We start from the raw sequence: 17,380 nt of genomic DNA, 5'->3' as shown, positions 1-17,380 counted from the left end.
ACAGATTAATCTTTAAGACCGACACGTTCAAGTTATACTCACTTAGCCCTCTGTAGTAAAGGGGAGATTTAACAAATTGTTAATGCTAATCAATAAATTGATTTGACTACTGTAGTACAATCCTACTTTTTCACTTCTTGATATTCTTCTTCATAGAAAAATCAGTAAAAATTAAGAATCACATCACAGAATAGCATGCTTCTGGTAATCAGAACCTTCTTCAAAGCCAGGTTTTGGGTAGAACTTGATTGAAGCATGAACCTATGCTTGAACAAGTTCTTGCTCTAGGCTACAGGTAATTAACTAAATAGAAAATGGCTCAAAAATATAAACATGGCTACATGAAGGGGGAAAAACATCTTCCTTAGCTTCCATATCACCATTCATGCTTAGCTGTTTTACATTAACCTCTCTATATAAACACACACAATCCCACAGAATACTGCAAACCAGTCTTCATCCAGAAGACTAAAAATAAACAAGAAAAATCTGTAACTTTAATATTGTAACTTGCTTTTACATACATTTATAACTGCTTTAAGAAATAGTTTTTCCTCCTAAACCCAAATATGATAGTTTAAGTAGGTACATTAAATATATGAAGAATCTTCCATTACTATTTTATTGTGAATTTTTTGCTTAAGGTAAGTCTGCTGCTGTGTGTACTTTAGTTGGTTTATATCATGAATGTAGAGCATGCTCAACGGAAAATTTGAAATGCAACGGAAAATTAACATTTACAGTAAAGCCTTAATTTTTTTGTTGGAAGTATGAATACCATTGCAGAATGATCTGAGGTAGTCTACTAGCTTTTTGTGATTATTACTCAGCCAATTTTATTGCCTGACATAATTCAAACACATTCTGCAAGTACAAGGTCTGCGTTCTCTCTAAAAGATTCTTTCCCACTTCAGGGGTGGGAGGAAGTGTTTCCACATGACATACTTGACAGTTAAGGTGTCTTTCAAGCATTCCATACTGTAATCACATTATAAAACAATTAAAAAATTAATTAGAGGGAGTGACAATATGTATTTTACATGGGTTTAGAGAAAAACTGTAAAACAGCATTCTTTTTTTGTTTTTGTGGTTTTTTACTCTGGGCTATTAATTCAGTCTGCTTTGTTTTTTAACTGCAAATTTCATGGCTTTTCCATCACTGGAACAATCCAAACAGTATCGAATGAAAAGAGAGCACAAACATTGTGTTTGAATAAAGACAGACAATAGGCAAAAGAGGTGAGACAATATGAATTTATCAATTCTATGTATAATCTGAATATAATTAAGAGTTATTGGGGGAGCACAAAGAAGCAAAGACCATAAAAGTATTCACAAACAACACTTCAGGCACCAGGGTCTCACGGAATTAATTTAAGATCTCAAACCAGAGAGTTTAAATACATGCTGCCTATTTTACACAGGTAACTGTCAACGAAGGAGAATGATGTTTATGATCTTATGAGATTCTCAAAACATGGGTCATGGCCCATGAAATATGTAAGGCCCATTCATAACTGCATTCAATTAAAAAAAAAATAAATCCCAAACTGGGGATTGTGGCATTTGCAAATACAAACTGAACAAATAATTTCTTCTACACTGTTTATGAGGTAGTCAAAAGCAGAATATGAATCGCCACTAAAAGAAACTTGTGAACTACTGCTCTGCAACAACAGCATGTTTTACTGCTTGGAAGATTGCATTAATGAAGGACAACTTTCCTGCCAAAGATTAAGCTCAAAAGGTTTAATAAATTTGCCTACAAAACTTGTTCAAGAAACAGAAATAATGCCACAACATTTTTTTAGCTCCTATATCAGAATTATTTGATTATATAGACTGCATTTGACTTAGATATGAAGAATTATTTCACCAAGTTAGAACAGCTTTAAAGAAGCTTCATTCTGCAGTCTACTTGACAACATTAACAGTTACATTGAGCTTACACCTAAAATCTAAAGTTTTACTCTCCAGAGAAGAAACCAGCAGTCCAAGGACTTACACTAATAGTTAGCTAAGAAATATGAAATATCACTTGACATGAAAAAAAAACCAGGAACTTTTATAAACGTAGATAAATAAAATTAAATAATTATTTCCTATTTACTTAAGAGTTTTAAACAGTTTATGTAACTGTGCTCACATCTTGGAAAAGATGACTGCCTTACCAAGGTGATCACGAGCACCCTATATTTATTCTCCACAAACCTGTCAGCAGTTTTAATTCTGAATGCAACAGACAAACAACACATTACTCATAAGTTAAGTATTGTGATGCTGATTTTAAGCCAAGTGACTTGAAGATGTCCAAAAACTGAGATATGAAACATGTGCTACACTACTTCAGAGTACTTCCTTGCTACAGACAAAATGGAAAGGAGATACGACCTTCTGCAAATAGCCATTTTAAACAAGAAAGTTATCTCAGTTTACAATCTACAGATTACTTTCTTGCACTACCCGTTTCCTCAGAAAACTTAGCTAGAGTGACAATAGGTGTAAAGAGCTCTGGAAAGCTTTCCCCTTGATACATTTCCCAGGGTTTAAAACACTGATACTGCCTTTTCTCTATGTGGTATCTTCAACATGCTAAAACTGCAATAGCATGAAAATAAGATAACTTTATAGAGCAACTCACCAAGCTGATCAGCAAGACGAAAATAGTTTGTCTTCTGTGAACGGTCACGCATCTTTTTTCATCTAGACCATACCATACACAGCAGCCCTAAAATACTGAGGCTACTCAAAGAAATTACTGTTCTTGGCAAGCTTTAGATAAAGTTTGAGTTCTATTTCACTTAGACTAAATATTTAAAATTGAGCATTGCCATCTTATACATTATCTCGAGAGTAGATCAACTTTCTTCTCCATCTACTAATGCCTCTATTGCTAAACAAAGCAACATGGCGTTTAAGTGAATATTATTAATTCAGATCTCCTGAGGACAATTGCACTATTTTACTGTTCCAGTTTAATCTGAGGTCAATTCATACAGTCAATTATGAATGAAAATAAATTAGAACAAAATATATTTAGTATAGCAAACAATTCTAATCAAAACTGCCAGAAGTTTTGCACTGATCCATTCTTACGTGTTAAAATTCCATGTAGGACAGTCTCATTTGCTCTTTCATTCCAGGTCTAGGTTTATGGCAGAGTCACGCATGAAACTTCAGATTCACAAAATGCAGTTATTTTGCTGGAAATTTTCAAACGTGAATTTCTCTTCCAACTAGTACTGAACACACAAGATTACCAACCAATTCAAGCAGTAACCTTCCACAGGGAACTGTATCTTTTATACAGGAATATTCACAAGTTCCAACAGCTTCAACAAATTCTTTTAAAGAATTAGTGGAGCTAATGACACCAGGTCAGTCAAAGAACAGACAAAACCCAGTCTATCAGTGCTTCAGCTTAACTATGAAGTGGTCAAAATCTATTCTTGTGAGTGTTAAGTTACAGATGTAACCCACCCTAGCAAGTGGCATGATACATTAGTATCATTAATATAAATTCAAGTTGCAACATCCAATTATAGGAGTTATTTAGAAAAATGTGTGTAAGGCCATAGAAACTAGGAAACAAATTCTCCTTGCTCTGCCCTTGTTTTGTTTTCAGGTCAGACTAATTAAGGTATTTTCTATGATTAGAAAATAAGTTATGATGTTAGCGGTATGCAAAAAGTACTTCTAAGAAGCCAACTACCAGTTCATATTTTAGCATTAAAAGTAGTTAAGGCTACACTATCATCAAATGAAATAACTGGTCCTGTCTTATTAAATCACTATTTAAAAATTCTATTTGTTTCCACCTGCTGTAGAACATATTAAGGCAAAAACAAGCTGTCCTGTAAGTCATATAGGTACATTACAGATAAGATTGTTTTAAATACAGAATCAAAAGCTTAAGTTAAATGCATCAACATCATCAGTTTACTGGACTTGAAGAAACACTATCATCAAAAGTCCATTATCATTAGCCAGACATGAGTTTGTATTGGCCACTATTGCAAATATAAGTATAAATGAATACTTAATGTAGTTGTAATTTTCAGAAGATAATATATTTGGTTAATACTGTTCACCATGATTATGGCTATCAGTTTCCACAACATTTCTTCTCTGAACCTAAAAAGAAAGCAGAATAGGCTTCTAACCAAGCACCAGTTTATTGCTAAGAGTTGGAAAACTTGTCTTAGTAACTGTAAATCAAACACAAATATTTGATTTTCCAAATTCCTATAAGAATCTTGTATACACAACGCTTACAACATCTTAGATTCAGGGTAATAAATGGGATACCATAAATGGGCAGAATACTCTAACTCACACTAAGACACATGAATGCAATTCAAAATCAGACAAGTGCAAAGGACACACTAATAGTAATTCATCAATTTCTATTAAAATACATTTAGACTCTATATTCTCTCTATATACACATACCATATATAGGTACCCTGTATCTTATATAGTATACTGCCACATATATTCTACCACTACAGAATCTGTTCCAATAGAAGACATAAAACTAGTTTGTTTGTACAGATGGTACCCATAATTATCATAATGATGGCAAAAACACCATTAATTTCTTGGATGTGCATCCTTTAGTGAAGAGCTCAGAGATGACGCCAACTAAACAACTAGGAAAATGCCCTTCTGCAACACAAGTGTTCTTATATTAGTGTCCAATGTTCTTACTAATTCTTACAGCCAAAAGAGGCTGCCAAATTTTACTGAAATATAGTCCCAGCGCTTTATTTCATTCAAAAGTTTAACTTCAGAAGATATCCGCATTTTAATTAGTTATGAACATCTGTTCGATAACTATTGTCAACCAGAAGCTTTAGCAAGAAAGAGCCACAAAACACATTAGCCATTTTAAAGGTCTGTTTTCACACCATCCGAACATTACCTTCTGGGAATTTAGAAAGTAGCTTGAAGCTGATGAAAGTCTTTTAACACACTGATTTACCTTAAAGCAATGTTTACCATGTGCACTGAACTGGTATTAAATACAACAGGGCAATATAACACACAATAAAGTAACATGATATAATAATGTAACTATTTCCTAAAGCAAACTGGTTACAATTAACTTTAACACTAAGAGCCCAAGATTTTTCAGGAGACTTAACCTGTTCAAATCAAGAGCAGTTTCAAACCATCTCTTTTTTTTAAAAAAAACCCAACACAACAAACCAAAGAGCAGTTTGTGATCTAACTGTCAGATTTCAAAGCTGAAATCAGCCTCCAATGATAGTATTACACTTCTTCAGTGGCTGTCAGAATCTTGGCAGTCCATTCAGTAGTTCCATGAAAGGCAGTTAAACTGGATTGGAAAAAAAAAAAATCTATCATCAGCAACCTCAACATTCTTTTTACAAGGACCATCACCTGATCATCACCTGAAGTACTGGCAAGGGTCTATAAACTGAAAAAGGATGGAAAACTACACCATTATTCATTAGCCAACAGCAAAAAGAAAAAAAAATTGGCTAAAAGTGGCCTGTTTGAAGAGGCTGAAAAGGGCTAGAAAGTAAAGTCCTGTGCAACCATAAACCTTTACCATTAGTAACTGCAGTTACATAGCTCCTCTGATCACCAGAGACTTGCAACAGCAGTCAAAACACTTAAGAGTATTTCTAAACATTACTTAGAAGTTAGTGAATACAAAATGTATGAATTGTCAGAGCTAAGAAAGCTTTAGAAAACTAGAACCAAGAGCTTCAAAGGAAATAAGCTCTTCTAGTAATTTGGCTAAGTTATTAAAAAAATAAGCAAGACCCTTGTACTTGACTGGGAAGAAGGGAAAATGAATCGTAAGTTTCAATACCCTTAAGACTTCTGTATTACAAAACTAGGTATCACTAGGCATAGCATTTTTTATGTAAATAATTTAATCAGCTAGGCTTCACAGTACTGGCAGAATAATTTAAAAGTTGATTTTGAGTTTTTATTTATTCGATAGGTTGTCCAGAAGATGAGTTACACAACAAAACTAAATACTTCTCTATGTGAAATCATAGCATGTAACCCATCTAACCTATTTCTAATTAGAAGTCCAAAGTACACAAAGCCTTATTTATCTGGCAATTCTCTTTTATTATATCTTTGCCAAAACCCTGTCACACACTGACTCCTAGGATCTTAAAAGACAAATGTAATTTTGGCAAATGTAACTGACACTAGGGTATTGGGAAACCCCAACAAACAAAAAAAACAACACAAAAAAGCCCATGACATAAAATTAAAATCCCAAAAGCTCCCACACTTACATTACTTAAAGAAAAAGTCTTCAAACGTGGACAGTTTTGTTCTAGTTGATAGTTTTGGTTTCCAAATTTGAGAGCAACTTGAATGGCTATTCTTGCAGTTTCTCGTTTGAGGAGCACATCCAAGTAAGAACAATGTAACACACCTTTGCTTTCAGAACAGTTTCTTGCCAAGCACACTTCTACACAGGAATAGAAGTACAGTTACTGTGCATGTGTAATCCTGTGTCTCAGACTAGATGGAAACAAAATGACTGCTGCTGAATACATGCAGTAGGAGACTTCTAAAGTGGGATTTTTTTTCCAGTGATACTAGTACCTGCTCATTACCACATGTGCTATGTTCACCACATTTACCAGTGTAACTGCAAGTGTAATTCTAACTACAATTTTTTAAATAGGATTTAGTTTTGAAAAATTAAATTTCAACAGTTAACACTGTCATTTCACATTCAGAAATATATCTCAAAGTGAAAAATCACAAAGTACACTGAAACGCTACATTTACCAGTTGGCTTGCTCACACCTTCCTCTACAGACCACTGCTAATACAGACGTGCCTACAGATAAACATGAAGTGAGAAGAGGTTTGTGGATGGGAGGGGAAATGCATGTGGGGGAGGAGGAGATGGTTTATATTTAGTATTGTACCTTTGAGGCTTCCCCAGTCATCTCTATAGGACAGAACATTACATTCACAAAAAGGGAATCAAAACTCCACTATGAAGTTTAAATAAACATCAGTACTCTGCAAATGCTGTTAGAGACAACATTATGTTTTTATAGTTGCCAAGCTTTATGATCTAGCAACTCCAGACATATTTCTCAGTCATTATGATAAGAAAAAAAAATCTCTGGTCTTCCACACTGACATCAGAACCAACAACAAAATAATCTAGATGCTTTTAAAATAGAACACTGACACAAATTCCAAGGGTGAACCCCCACACACATCTAGCATTCTGAACTAACTATGGCATTTTTGTTGAAATTTACAAACAGGTAACACCACAGTACAGTAACATCTAAAATAACTTTATCAAAAATAGCACAGGTTTCATGAACACCCAGACTTTATAAACTCTCAAATGCAGTACTCTAAATATAAATGTTTCTTGCCTAAATTAGTTCTCAGAAACACTGTAAATCCTATTCTTTCTCATACCATTTTTTCCAGTCTCGAAAACCTGCTCCAGACACTCAATTCATGTCAGTTGCCCAACTCCCTCATGCTTATCCTTTATGATGTTTTTCCCACACTATCCCTAAACCAAATGTAGAGCATTAATGCTCATTCAGAATGGGAAAAGTAGCTAGAGATTCGTCTGAAAGCTACAGTCTTGTCAAACACTTAGCAGTGCTGTAACTACATCATTGTACTCTACTCTGCTTGATGACTTCCAGATAAGCATCCTTAAAAATAGTACTTATACCAGTATACTTCGAGATTTAAAGATCAAACAATTGGGACGAGTTAGGAGATCCAACACAGGAACTCCGCCACGTAAAGAAAGCCAAGATAACACAACTATTTGATTCAACTCCACATGGAAGGAGACAGAATGCCCATTAGAAGTGACACGAACTCGGCCCTAAAAACTAAGCACAGGGCACACAAGTCAATTTTACTGTTCGTTGGCTTCCTTCCGTACCGGAACTTTAAAAAAAAAAATAATATGGGAACTTCACACCTAAGAAAATACAGCCTTTGTATGGTTAGAAGCCGTACTGTCCACGAGTCCAAAAAACTCCAAACAGAGAAGCCAGCGACTCTGCAGCGGGCAGGGTGGAGCAGAAGGCGGGACAATGACCTAATAGGTCTTTTCTATCTTTAGTTTCATGAGCCGCCGCGGAGCAGAGGCGGCCGGGCCACGCCGAGCACCGGGCCAGCCGCGGCACCGGGCGCTGGGGGGGCGGCAGGTGGGCGCCGCGCTGACCGGCCTGGCGCCGTCCTGCGGCAGCCGTGTGCTCGCAGCCCGTACCCCAGGCGACGGAGCTTACAGCCAGGCACGGTTCACACGGCGCCGAGCTCCGAAGCGATCGCACCAGTCGGGTTTTAGCTACGAGCAACACTGCGAGCGATTCGAGCTGCCCGCTCCCCCTTACCTTGAACACTTTACCGAAAGCACCATCTCCCAGCTCTCCTATAATTTCCCAGAACTCCTCAGGGTTCAAGTCCCTCTTGACGTGCTCGTACTGTTTCTTCTTCTTCTCACCACCCAGCTTGAAGATCTTCCGAAAGTTGAAGAAAGACATTTTTCCTCCTGCCGAGGGCGGCCGACCTCCAGGCGGCCGGGCGGCTGGAGGGGGCGGGCGGCGGCTGGCGGTGCCCCCTCAGCCCGCCGTGACCATCCGGAGCGGGCGGTCCTGCCGGGCGCGATCCCCACGGGGCCCAAGGAAAGTCCTCACGCCGCTGGGAAGCCGTCACCGCCGGGCGCTGAGGGGAACCAGCACCCCGAGATCCCCCCGGAGCCCCCCGCAGGGGCCGGGCCCTCGATGCCGGCCGCGTCGGTCCTCTCCCGCGACGGTCCCGGCGGTCCCTGCCTACTCGGCCGGGCCGGTGGCCATCGCGTCAGCAACAAGTGCCGGGCTCCCTCCCCGGGGCGGGCGGGGCGCAGGACGGAGCCCGAGGAGCGGGGGGGCGGCGGGACGGCGGCTCCCGCTGGACGGGGACGGCGGCTGCGCGCCGGGCGGGGGGAGCGGCCACCCGGCTGCCCGCCGAGGGCGCTCCCGCCGCGGAGAAGGGGGCGGATGTGGGAAGGGGGCTGCCCCACTCCCGGCTCCCGGCCGGTGGCCTCCCGCAGCGGGGCCCCGCGGCGTTCCGGGATGGCAGAGCGGAGACAGGCAGCGTTCACCCCCGGTCTCTCCCTCCCTCTCGCTCTCTTTCTCCCGCTCGCTCCCCCACCCTCTCACGGAGCGGGACCGGGCGGCACCGTTTCCTGCGGGGCGGGGCTGCGCCTCCCCCCACACTCCTCCTCCTCCGCCCGCAGCCGGCGCGTGCGCGCGCCCCGTGCCCCCGCCCCTCTTCCCGCGCTCCCGGAACCGCCTCGCGCCCCGGCCGCCGCCGCCCCGCGCCAGCGCACGCGCGCCCCTGCCCCCGCCATGCGCATGCGCCACACCGACACTCGACACCCCCCTCCGCGCGCCACTACCCCCCACCGGTTCGTCGCCGGCAAAGGCGGGGAAGAGGTGGGGCCTTCCATTACGTCACGCGCGGTGGCGGCGCGAACCAATAGCAGCGCGCCGAGCCTCCGGCGGGTAAGTTGGTGCCTGGCCCGCAGGTGGGGGGGCTCCCTCCCGCCTCTCCCCGGGGCCTGGCAGCAGCGGGCCCTCCTCAGTTTATTCCCTTTTTCCTTGGGAGTAGGCTGCGTACTCGCAGCTGGGGGGAGAAGGAAGTGACTTTTCCCTTTTGTCTTCTGGTAGCCGTTATGGGAGGGGCTGTGTGGAAAAGGGAGCCTTCGGCTCCTGCTGAGTTGCTTATCCTGAAGGACGCCTTGTTCCTTTATTTACGGTCAGCTGTCCCGCGTAGGGAAGGTCTCCTCAGTCCTGTGGTAAATTGAGGGGAGAGCTCCTTTTCAGGGCTGGCTGGGGATCTTGAGCTCCTCTTTCCAGTAGACTCCCTCCTCCGCCCACGGTGTTCCCAGGTGCGGTGTGGGAGCTGCAGGGCTGAGAGGCTCTCTTGGTCTGCCAGGAGCCTTGTGGTGCCTCTCGGAGGGTTTGGGCTTGGGAGTGGCTCTCTGAGGAAGCTGTTGGCAGAAGGTGGCAATGCTGGAAGACCTTTTTTTGTGGGCCAGTGCTGTTCCTAGACCTGCCACTGGTTTGTCACAGCATTCAGTCGTGGCAGGGTGTGAGGTTAACACGCCACACGTGTTTGCTCGCATCTTGTGAGATACCATCAGTGGGACGGGCTGGAGTTTCCCTACCTCACAACGTCTTCCTACAAGGGATTCTTTCATCAGCCTGGCATATGATAGTGTTTTAATAGTTGTGTTGTTTATATGCCACCAAACGTGTGGTATGTCTTCACGTGAAAGCGGTAAGGGGCAATTAGCAGGCATCTTGGAGGTAAGGTTTAGGCTGACAGGAGGCAGGAATGCCATCCGTCTTGCAGTTAAGGCAACGATGTGAGACCTAAGAGGGATCTGACAATGAGTCCAATGCTTAGTGAAAATCATGTGGTGCCTTATCCTTACATGCACCTGAGTGCCTGCAGTTAACATTAGCATTATAAGCTTCTAAAGATAAAGCCTCTGGTGTGTATCATTTTTCAGATCATTTTATTAGCATGACAGTGGTTTGCTGTCTAAGGAGGGTAGTCTATGTGTAAACTTAGTAATGATGAGGCATTGAGATGCACCAGTTGTGGGGATTATATGGCAGCCTCACAGTCTCCTTGAAATGAGCGTGACTGAAAGGGATTTCAGCAAAGGACTTGTCTAATAGTACAGGTGTTTGTAGTAATGAAGACTAGAAGAGTGGTTCAGAAGGAAGTAGGGGCACAGAAGTAGCCTGGAAGTGAACTTTGCATCATGTGTTAACGGTGGTTTTTTTTAGCTGAAGGATGCTGGGGTAGAAGCATTTAAAGAATATGTTGGCGTATGTTGAGTAATTAGTGGTGCTAATAGTATTAGTGTACAGGAACACACTACACTGTGCTGGGTGCTGTCCTGCCACAGAACAAGGAGATGGTCCCTGCCACAACAAGTTACTGAATCAAACAAAAATTTTGTGTTGTGAGTTGTTTTCTTTGATTTGTATAAAATCACTTTCAAGAGTAGTACTACTCTATGCATAGAGAACTTTTCAGATACTCTTGCTAACCTGATAGCAGTCCTGACCTGTAATAATCAGCATTGGTTAATTTAGAAATGAACCTGGCCTTTGTGGTTCCTTTGTTCCAACACCTTGGACACAGAATGTAAAACTTTTGGGGAGGATGTTAAAGCTGAGAGTGTTCGTGTGTTTAACAGTAATACCAAAAAACAACTGCAATCCAAATGAGATGTTTACCTTTATCCTCTATGATCTGCCTGGCTGGCTGTACCGATTAACTTAATTTGCAGGTTTCATGCAGATAGTTTAGATTAAATACAATAACAAAGAATGTGATTGATAAGGTTTCTCCAGTGTTACCAGCAGCAATTTAGCTTGTGGAATCTTAATATTTTTTTTTTCCCCCCTCTCCCTAACACCTTTTTTTGTGTGTGTGTGTGTGCACCCCTTCAGGTGGGATGATAGCTTTAATTTGAACATTAAAATACAATGATAACTTTAATGATAATTTTCATTTCTTTTTTAAATTGATTATTTTTATTTTTATCTTTCTTTCTCTTGGATAAAAAGTGCTTTGGGATTAATTTCCATCTGTTTATTTGAACTGATTAATTGATAAAGGATGGAGGAAAAAAAGGAATCCAAAGCCGTAGCATGAAATCCTTGCATCTAGGCAGGATTAGCTTTTCTTTAGCCTCAGCGTTAATGTCATAGGGCAGCAGGGAGAGTGATGGGTGGGGATGTATGTCAGAGTTTGTAATAATAACTGGAAATAAATACAAAACTAAAAGAAAATTTCTTGAGCTATATGTGAACAAATGTAGCTGAGCTGAGCTTGCTGCCTTAATAAGGCTGGCTGGCAGTAAGTGCAGAGGGATACTAGGGGCTGTTTTTTTCTCAGCTGTATTGATAAATGAACTTTTGACTGTAAACAGTTCACATACAGCATCTATATAATGTATTGGTTTGCTTTGAATGTATGTGTGTGATAAAACAGGTTCACTCAGACCAGAACAGGGACAGTAGTGTCATTCTACCAATGACTAAATGTTAGTAGGTACTACAGATGCGTTGCTTTAGACTTTTACAAAGATAATCTTCCTGTTCCATAGAGCTTTTAATTCATGTATGTTGAAGATATGAAATGAAAAGCTGGCACAAGAAAAGAGCAATTAATATAGGGATAAAAGTTTTGCTTTTAACTCTTTTGCACTCTTTAACAACCAGTTCAAGATAAAAAACATTTTATCTGAAAGGAAAACTGTACCTCGGTCTCAATTTCCCCCTTTTTCTTACACTTTAGATTTACACCTTGCTACTCAATCCTAAAAATAAACTCTGTAAGGTGAAGGTTAAGTGCTAGTAGCAAATCCTTCCCAATTTGCATTGACTTTCTGGTATAGAGGAGATTGTATGAAGTGTGATTTTTTTGTTTGTTTGTGTTTTTTTGTTTGGAGAGGGTTTGTGCTTTGTTTGGTTTTGTTTTTGTTTTTTTTTTTTCTCTTAGTAGCAGGAGTTTTTAGCAACTGTAAATGTTTCCAAATGGTGAGGGTAAAAAGGTAAAAGTGAGTTATAAGTACATTAAAATTCTCTTTCAGGAATTTAATGCAATGCATTTTGAAAATTCAGTACTTAAAATGTCAGAGTAAAGATGTTAAAGAACTATTTTGGTCGTGCATCAAATATACTGACTTAAAAATAGGTGTAACTCTTTACTGCAATCTTTTTTATCTGTCTGAGATTTAGAAGTCTCCTTTATGCTTTCTGCTGCTTAATATTGCCATCCTTTCCCATTGACATCGTTGCTTACACTTGCTGCTGTTCCTAATTCCCTCTGTCTTCTACTCCTGTTTCATTTACACTGTTTTGCATCAGTTTGTCTTCATTGAAAATAAACACTTGCTTCAGAAATTTAATTTGAAACATGTTCTTCACAGCATATATTGCCCTTTCACTACAGTCCTACATCCTGTCTTCAGTTCTTCCAAAATATTTAATGGTATACTTTTATATTGTCTTGAATTTCTGTCCACCCACGCTTTCACTGATCTCCTCCAATCTTCTTTCTGACGTTTGAGTTGAGTGAACTCTCTAAGGTCACTCTAAGGTCACAGGTGGCTTGTTTGTGGTTGAATCTGAGGTATTATTCTCATTTCATCCATCTTAGTCTGTCACCTTTGGCACTCAGCACTGTCCCTTCTGTTTTCTTATGTATGTGTTTTCATTGATATTTTCCAATTATATGGTGGTGTTTTCCACAAACCATCACTCCCACTCTGTTCTGTTTCCAAAGTTATGTTTTCTGCTGTATTGGACTCATTTCAGTTCTAAGCACCACTGTAAATTCTAGATCCTTCTAGTTAACACCCTACTTTCCTTTTTAACTTTGTCCTCTTTGCATTCTTGGTTTTTGCTAAGAACTTGTGTGTCCAGCTTCAGTATCTGAAGTTATTTCCAAAAGCTGTCTTGCTTTCCGCTGAATCTGACTCCTTTTTCCTTGGAGTTCAGGATTTTATGGAATTAAATTCTAATACTTCACCTTGTACCATCATAGCTTAACTAACTTTCCTCAGTCCTTCAGGCTTTATGAAAAAATTTTGGTGACTGTCCTGTACCTGACGTTTTTCTCCCTTCTCCCATTCATCATCAGTTATCTTTCCTCCTACTGTTGTAAATGTGTTGCCTCCTCATAGGAGCACCTCAATTCAGTGGATTTTTAAAAACCATGGTGTTTTCAGTCTCTTCCAATCTTGTATATTGACCTTAAAGATATTCCTTTTCTTCCCTCTGATATTTCAGTCTTCTTTGTGTACATGCCAAGTTTTTAACTTTATGTTCTTTTTCTGTGACCCCTCTACACTTGTTGTGCTGTACCTGACTCCTGTGACCTAATGCTCTAATTAGTGGTGGGAAGTACAGAGGAGCTAGTAGTACTTAATAACCTGTGTTTATGACAAGGCAAAAAAGGAAATACGAAAGGGGGCTAAAAAAGATACTTTTATTTCTTTAGGGTGTAGGAGGATAGCCTAAAAGGCTTTACGTTTTCCTCCAAGGAGAATCAAGTCATGTTACCCGTTTGCTGGAAGCCTTGGGAGGGGAGACCATATTGTATATAGCACTCTTGAAAGTTCTTCTATTAAATGTACAGTTGATAGATCTGTAGCTTAAAGACTTGTATTTCTGTTCTGCATTTCAAATTTAAAGCTATATTAACAAAGGAGGAAAAAAGAGACTCGGTTTTGTGCTCTGTATTTTATGAGCCTTTCTGATATGAGTAACAGGAATAGTTCAGTCATATATAATACAAACAGGAAAAAATTATAGTACCAGAGGTTAGATGTTCAAGAGCTTGCCCACGTTTCATTAGCCAGAATCAATGCTCAGGATGCTATAAATAACCTGGAAAATATACATTGCATGAGGTGGGTTTTTTGGGGGTGGGGTTTTTTTTGTTTTGTTTTTTTTTTTTTTAATGCATACTGTAGGACCAGTTAATCGAAGAATTGCCATAGAAACATGTGGCATTTGGAAGCTTCAGCATATAAGGGTATTACTTAATGTTTGCAGTAAGAAAACAGAGTGTAAAAATGTTTAGGAGTAAGATTGATCTAATTTTGACTTCAGAAAAATCTGTGTTTAGTCAAAATTGGTTTAGATTTTTCAGTAGTCGGTGGGAAAAGGTATCTTCAGAGGGCAGTTTACTCTTTCCTATTGTAGATACTTATCTTTATCACACAGTATTTAACTGTGTGAGGTGAGTTGTCCTGGAAACATGTGATGGGGTTTGTTCTTCCTACCTATGGAAATACCATTGCCAGTGGAACTCTTGGAGTGCAGTTCTCTTGATATCAGGCAACACCTCTGGGAACGATGACAGAGCAAATATGAAAGTTGTCAAATTACCTGAATGCTTCCAAAGAAACTGACGATGCTTTATTGAATAGGCTTTATCTGAAATCCAATGCCAGAAGAAAAAGCAGTCATAAAATCAAAAAATACAGGAATCCTGAATAAGGATCAGATATTTCAACAAATAGTACAAGAGTATTTCTTGGAAACATATCAGGTCAAAGGCATTCAAGCTTTAATTTGTTAACTTCAATGAAGTTATTGCAAAAAAGAAATATGTTTTTCTATCACTTCCAGTTAGCCTTCAAGAAAACCATCTTCACGACATATTTAGAAACTTAGTCATATATGATTGGAGGGGAAAGTTGTGATTTTATACTTGAGTGAGAAGCAAACCTCAGATTTAGTGGAGTGTCAACAACAACTAAACTTACATGGCTGATTCTCTCTATTGATTAACTGACTAATGCAATTAAAAACTTCAGGTCCTCATTCATGATAAAATTTTTCCAGAAGACTGGACATTTTGGTCTGTATTTAACTGAAAAACTTCCTTTATAGGAATGTTCAGGTAATACTAAAATATTGAGCTGCATTAGTGTGTAGCTGCATTTTTTTAATATGGTAGTTCGTCTAAAAAACTCTTTCTCTCCATGTCTTGATGACTATAATAATTTTTCACAGAACCACACATGAATAAGTCTATGTAGAGTATTTATTTCTTTTAAAATAATATAGGAATGAATTACTACTACTCTTTGTTATAATGCTGTATTCTTTCTAACAATTTTAATAATCTGAAATTATGTTTCATTTAAAGTTAAATGTATTTGATCAAAGCTGTAAATGAACACAAGGCAAAGTATTTAAAACTTGCAGAGCCCTCTCCATCTGATGGCTATTAGAAGTTTTAGTTAAGTCACATGAAAGCATGTATTACAAATGCTTCACCATGTTTGTCTTTCCTCCAGATGGTAATTAGACCTTTTCCTCTTGCATAGCAGTCATGAGCTGATTTGCTCTTTTTGTTTGTGGCTTTCAAATTTGCATTAGTTCACATAGCAGCTAGGATTAGAAATTTATTAAGGGATAAAGATAGCTTTGCATCTCAGTATTGCATTCAGTCAATACTGGCACAAAAAATGTCTGAACAAAACCCCCGCAAGTATTGCTGCTTTTCTTGCTGCAAATCCTGAATTTCTTCCTCTGTTTGCCAGGAACCTTTTTTGCCAGAATGGCCATTGTGTCTCTTATGATTCTGATCAGCTCTGGAATCTTGGGACTGAATAACTTGTTCTGTAATATGAAAATGAGTTATTTTTAAATCTGTTTTTTATTATGGCTGGCCAACCAGCCAGCAAACCCAGTCCTGGTTATGGGGTAAGCATAAGCAGAAAGTTTATTATATCTTCTACAACTATTATTAAAAATATACCATACTGAAAAGTAGGGAACATCTTGCGGACAGACACACACGCACACACATAAAAAAGGACAATCTGACAAAAAGATAGCACTGAAAACTACTGACTCTTTAGTAATATCCCAAAGAGAGACTTTGCAGTGGGATAACATTGGAGACGTGTCTACTAGCAAAAAGGGGAAATAACATTTGGAATGTTAGATACCAACTGTTTATTAATGCAAAGCTAAACTTTAAAATATAAACTGATTTTATGGAGAAAACAGCAGTTTTTCATTGAAAGATCTTATTTTTATATTACAACCATGTTTCAAACAGTTTCTGTATGTATAATGTTCTTCTCTTTTTACCTAGATTTTTATAAGCAATTGTGTAATTCTCATTTTTGAGGCAAAAGAATAGTTTACTGTGTGTTGTAAGGTAGAATTTGGGTTTATGTAGGATCTCTTCTTGGTACAGCAGCAATGTGTGGAGCTGTAATAATGTGTTAATTGTTAAGGCAAACAGCAGCTATTGTGTGTTAAACAATAGTATAGGCAAACTTCGGGCACTAGGACCTGCTTATAAGAAAACAGAGTATTGTGATGTGATGCGCTTTTTGTCTTGAGTACTCTAGAATATTTTTTTTTGATAGAAAAGACATTTAATCTAACATCTAATCTGTAAAATTATGTATTAGATTATACCGCACAATATTTATGGATTACGACGGAAAAGCCCATTACATTAAGTGGACTGAATTTTCTGTAGCAGAAAATAAAATTACCTATAGGAAAAATAATTCCCGTGGCTTCTGGCTGAGCTACAATATATTTTTCTGGATGCAGTATACAGGAGTGCCTTGCTTTCAGAAGCATGAGATAGGGAGTGGCATCTATTCAGATGCAGCTAAGGAGACACTTAAATCTGTTTACAAAAGGCTGTTGGTTTGTTTTTGGGCTTTTTTTTACATATGAAGAAGTTGGAAATAGTAGTGACTTCATTATATTAGCTGTGACAGTGATTCATGTAGGGAATGTAAGAAGTTGCAGCCACAGTCATTGGTGAAGTA

General features: G+C 39.3%; 2 protein-coding genes across 4 annotated transcripts in view; one reads left to right on the top strand and one right to left on the bottom strand.

Moving 5' to 3' along the window:
* Positions 1-8,569, bottom strand: part of SLK (STE20 like kinase) — a 48,703-nt gene extending 40,134 nt beyond the window's left edge. For all 3 annotated transcript variants that reach the window (XM_037399512.1, XM_037399514.1, XM_037399513.1), the window contains exon 1: positions 8,391-8,569. In XM_037399512.1, coding sequence (XP_037255409.1) covers positions 8,391-8,540 — 150 coding nt within the window. In that variant the 5' untranslated portion in view covers positions 8,541-8,569. The remainder of the gene's footprint in view (positions 1-8,390) is intronic.
* Positions 8,570-9,456: 887 nt separating this feature from the next.
* STN1 (STN1 subunit of CST complex) overlaps positions 9,457-17,380 on the top strand; it is a 46,029-nt gene continuing 38,105 nt past the window's right edge. Inside the window, 1 exon segment of the mRNA XM_037400756.1 lies at positions 9,457-9,542. The gene's annotated coding sequence lies outside the window, so the exon portion shown is untranslated.

This window comes from Falco rusticolus, chromosome 9 (genome assembly GCF_015220075.1).
Source record: "Falco rusticolus isolate bFalRus1 chromosome 9, bFalRus1.pri, whole genome shotgun sequence".
Taxonomy (NCBI): Eukaryota; Metazoa; Chordata; class Aves; order Falconiformes; family Falconidae; genus Falco; species Falco rusticolus.
The sequence above is the reverse complement of the archived record's forward strand: the minus strand, read 5'-3'. Positions and strand labels throughout refer to the sequence as shown.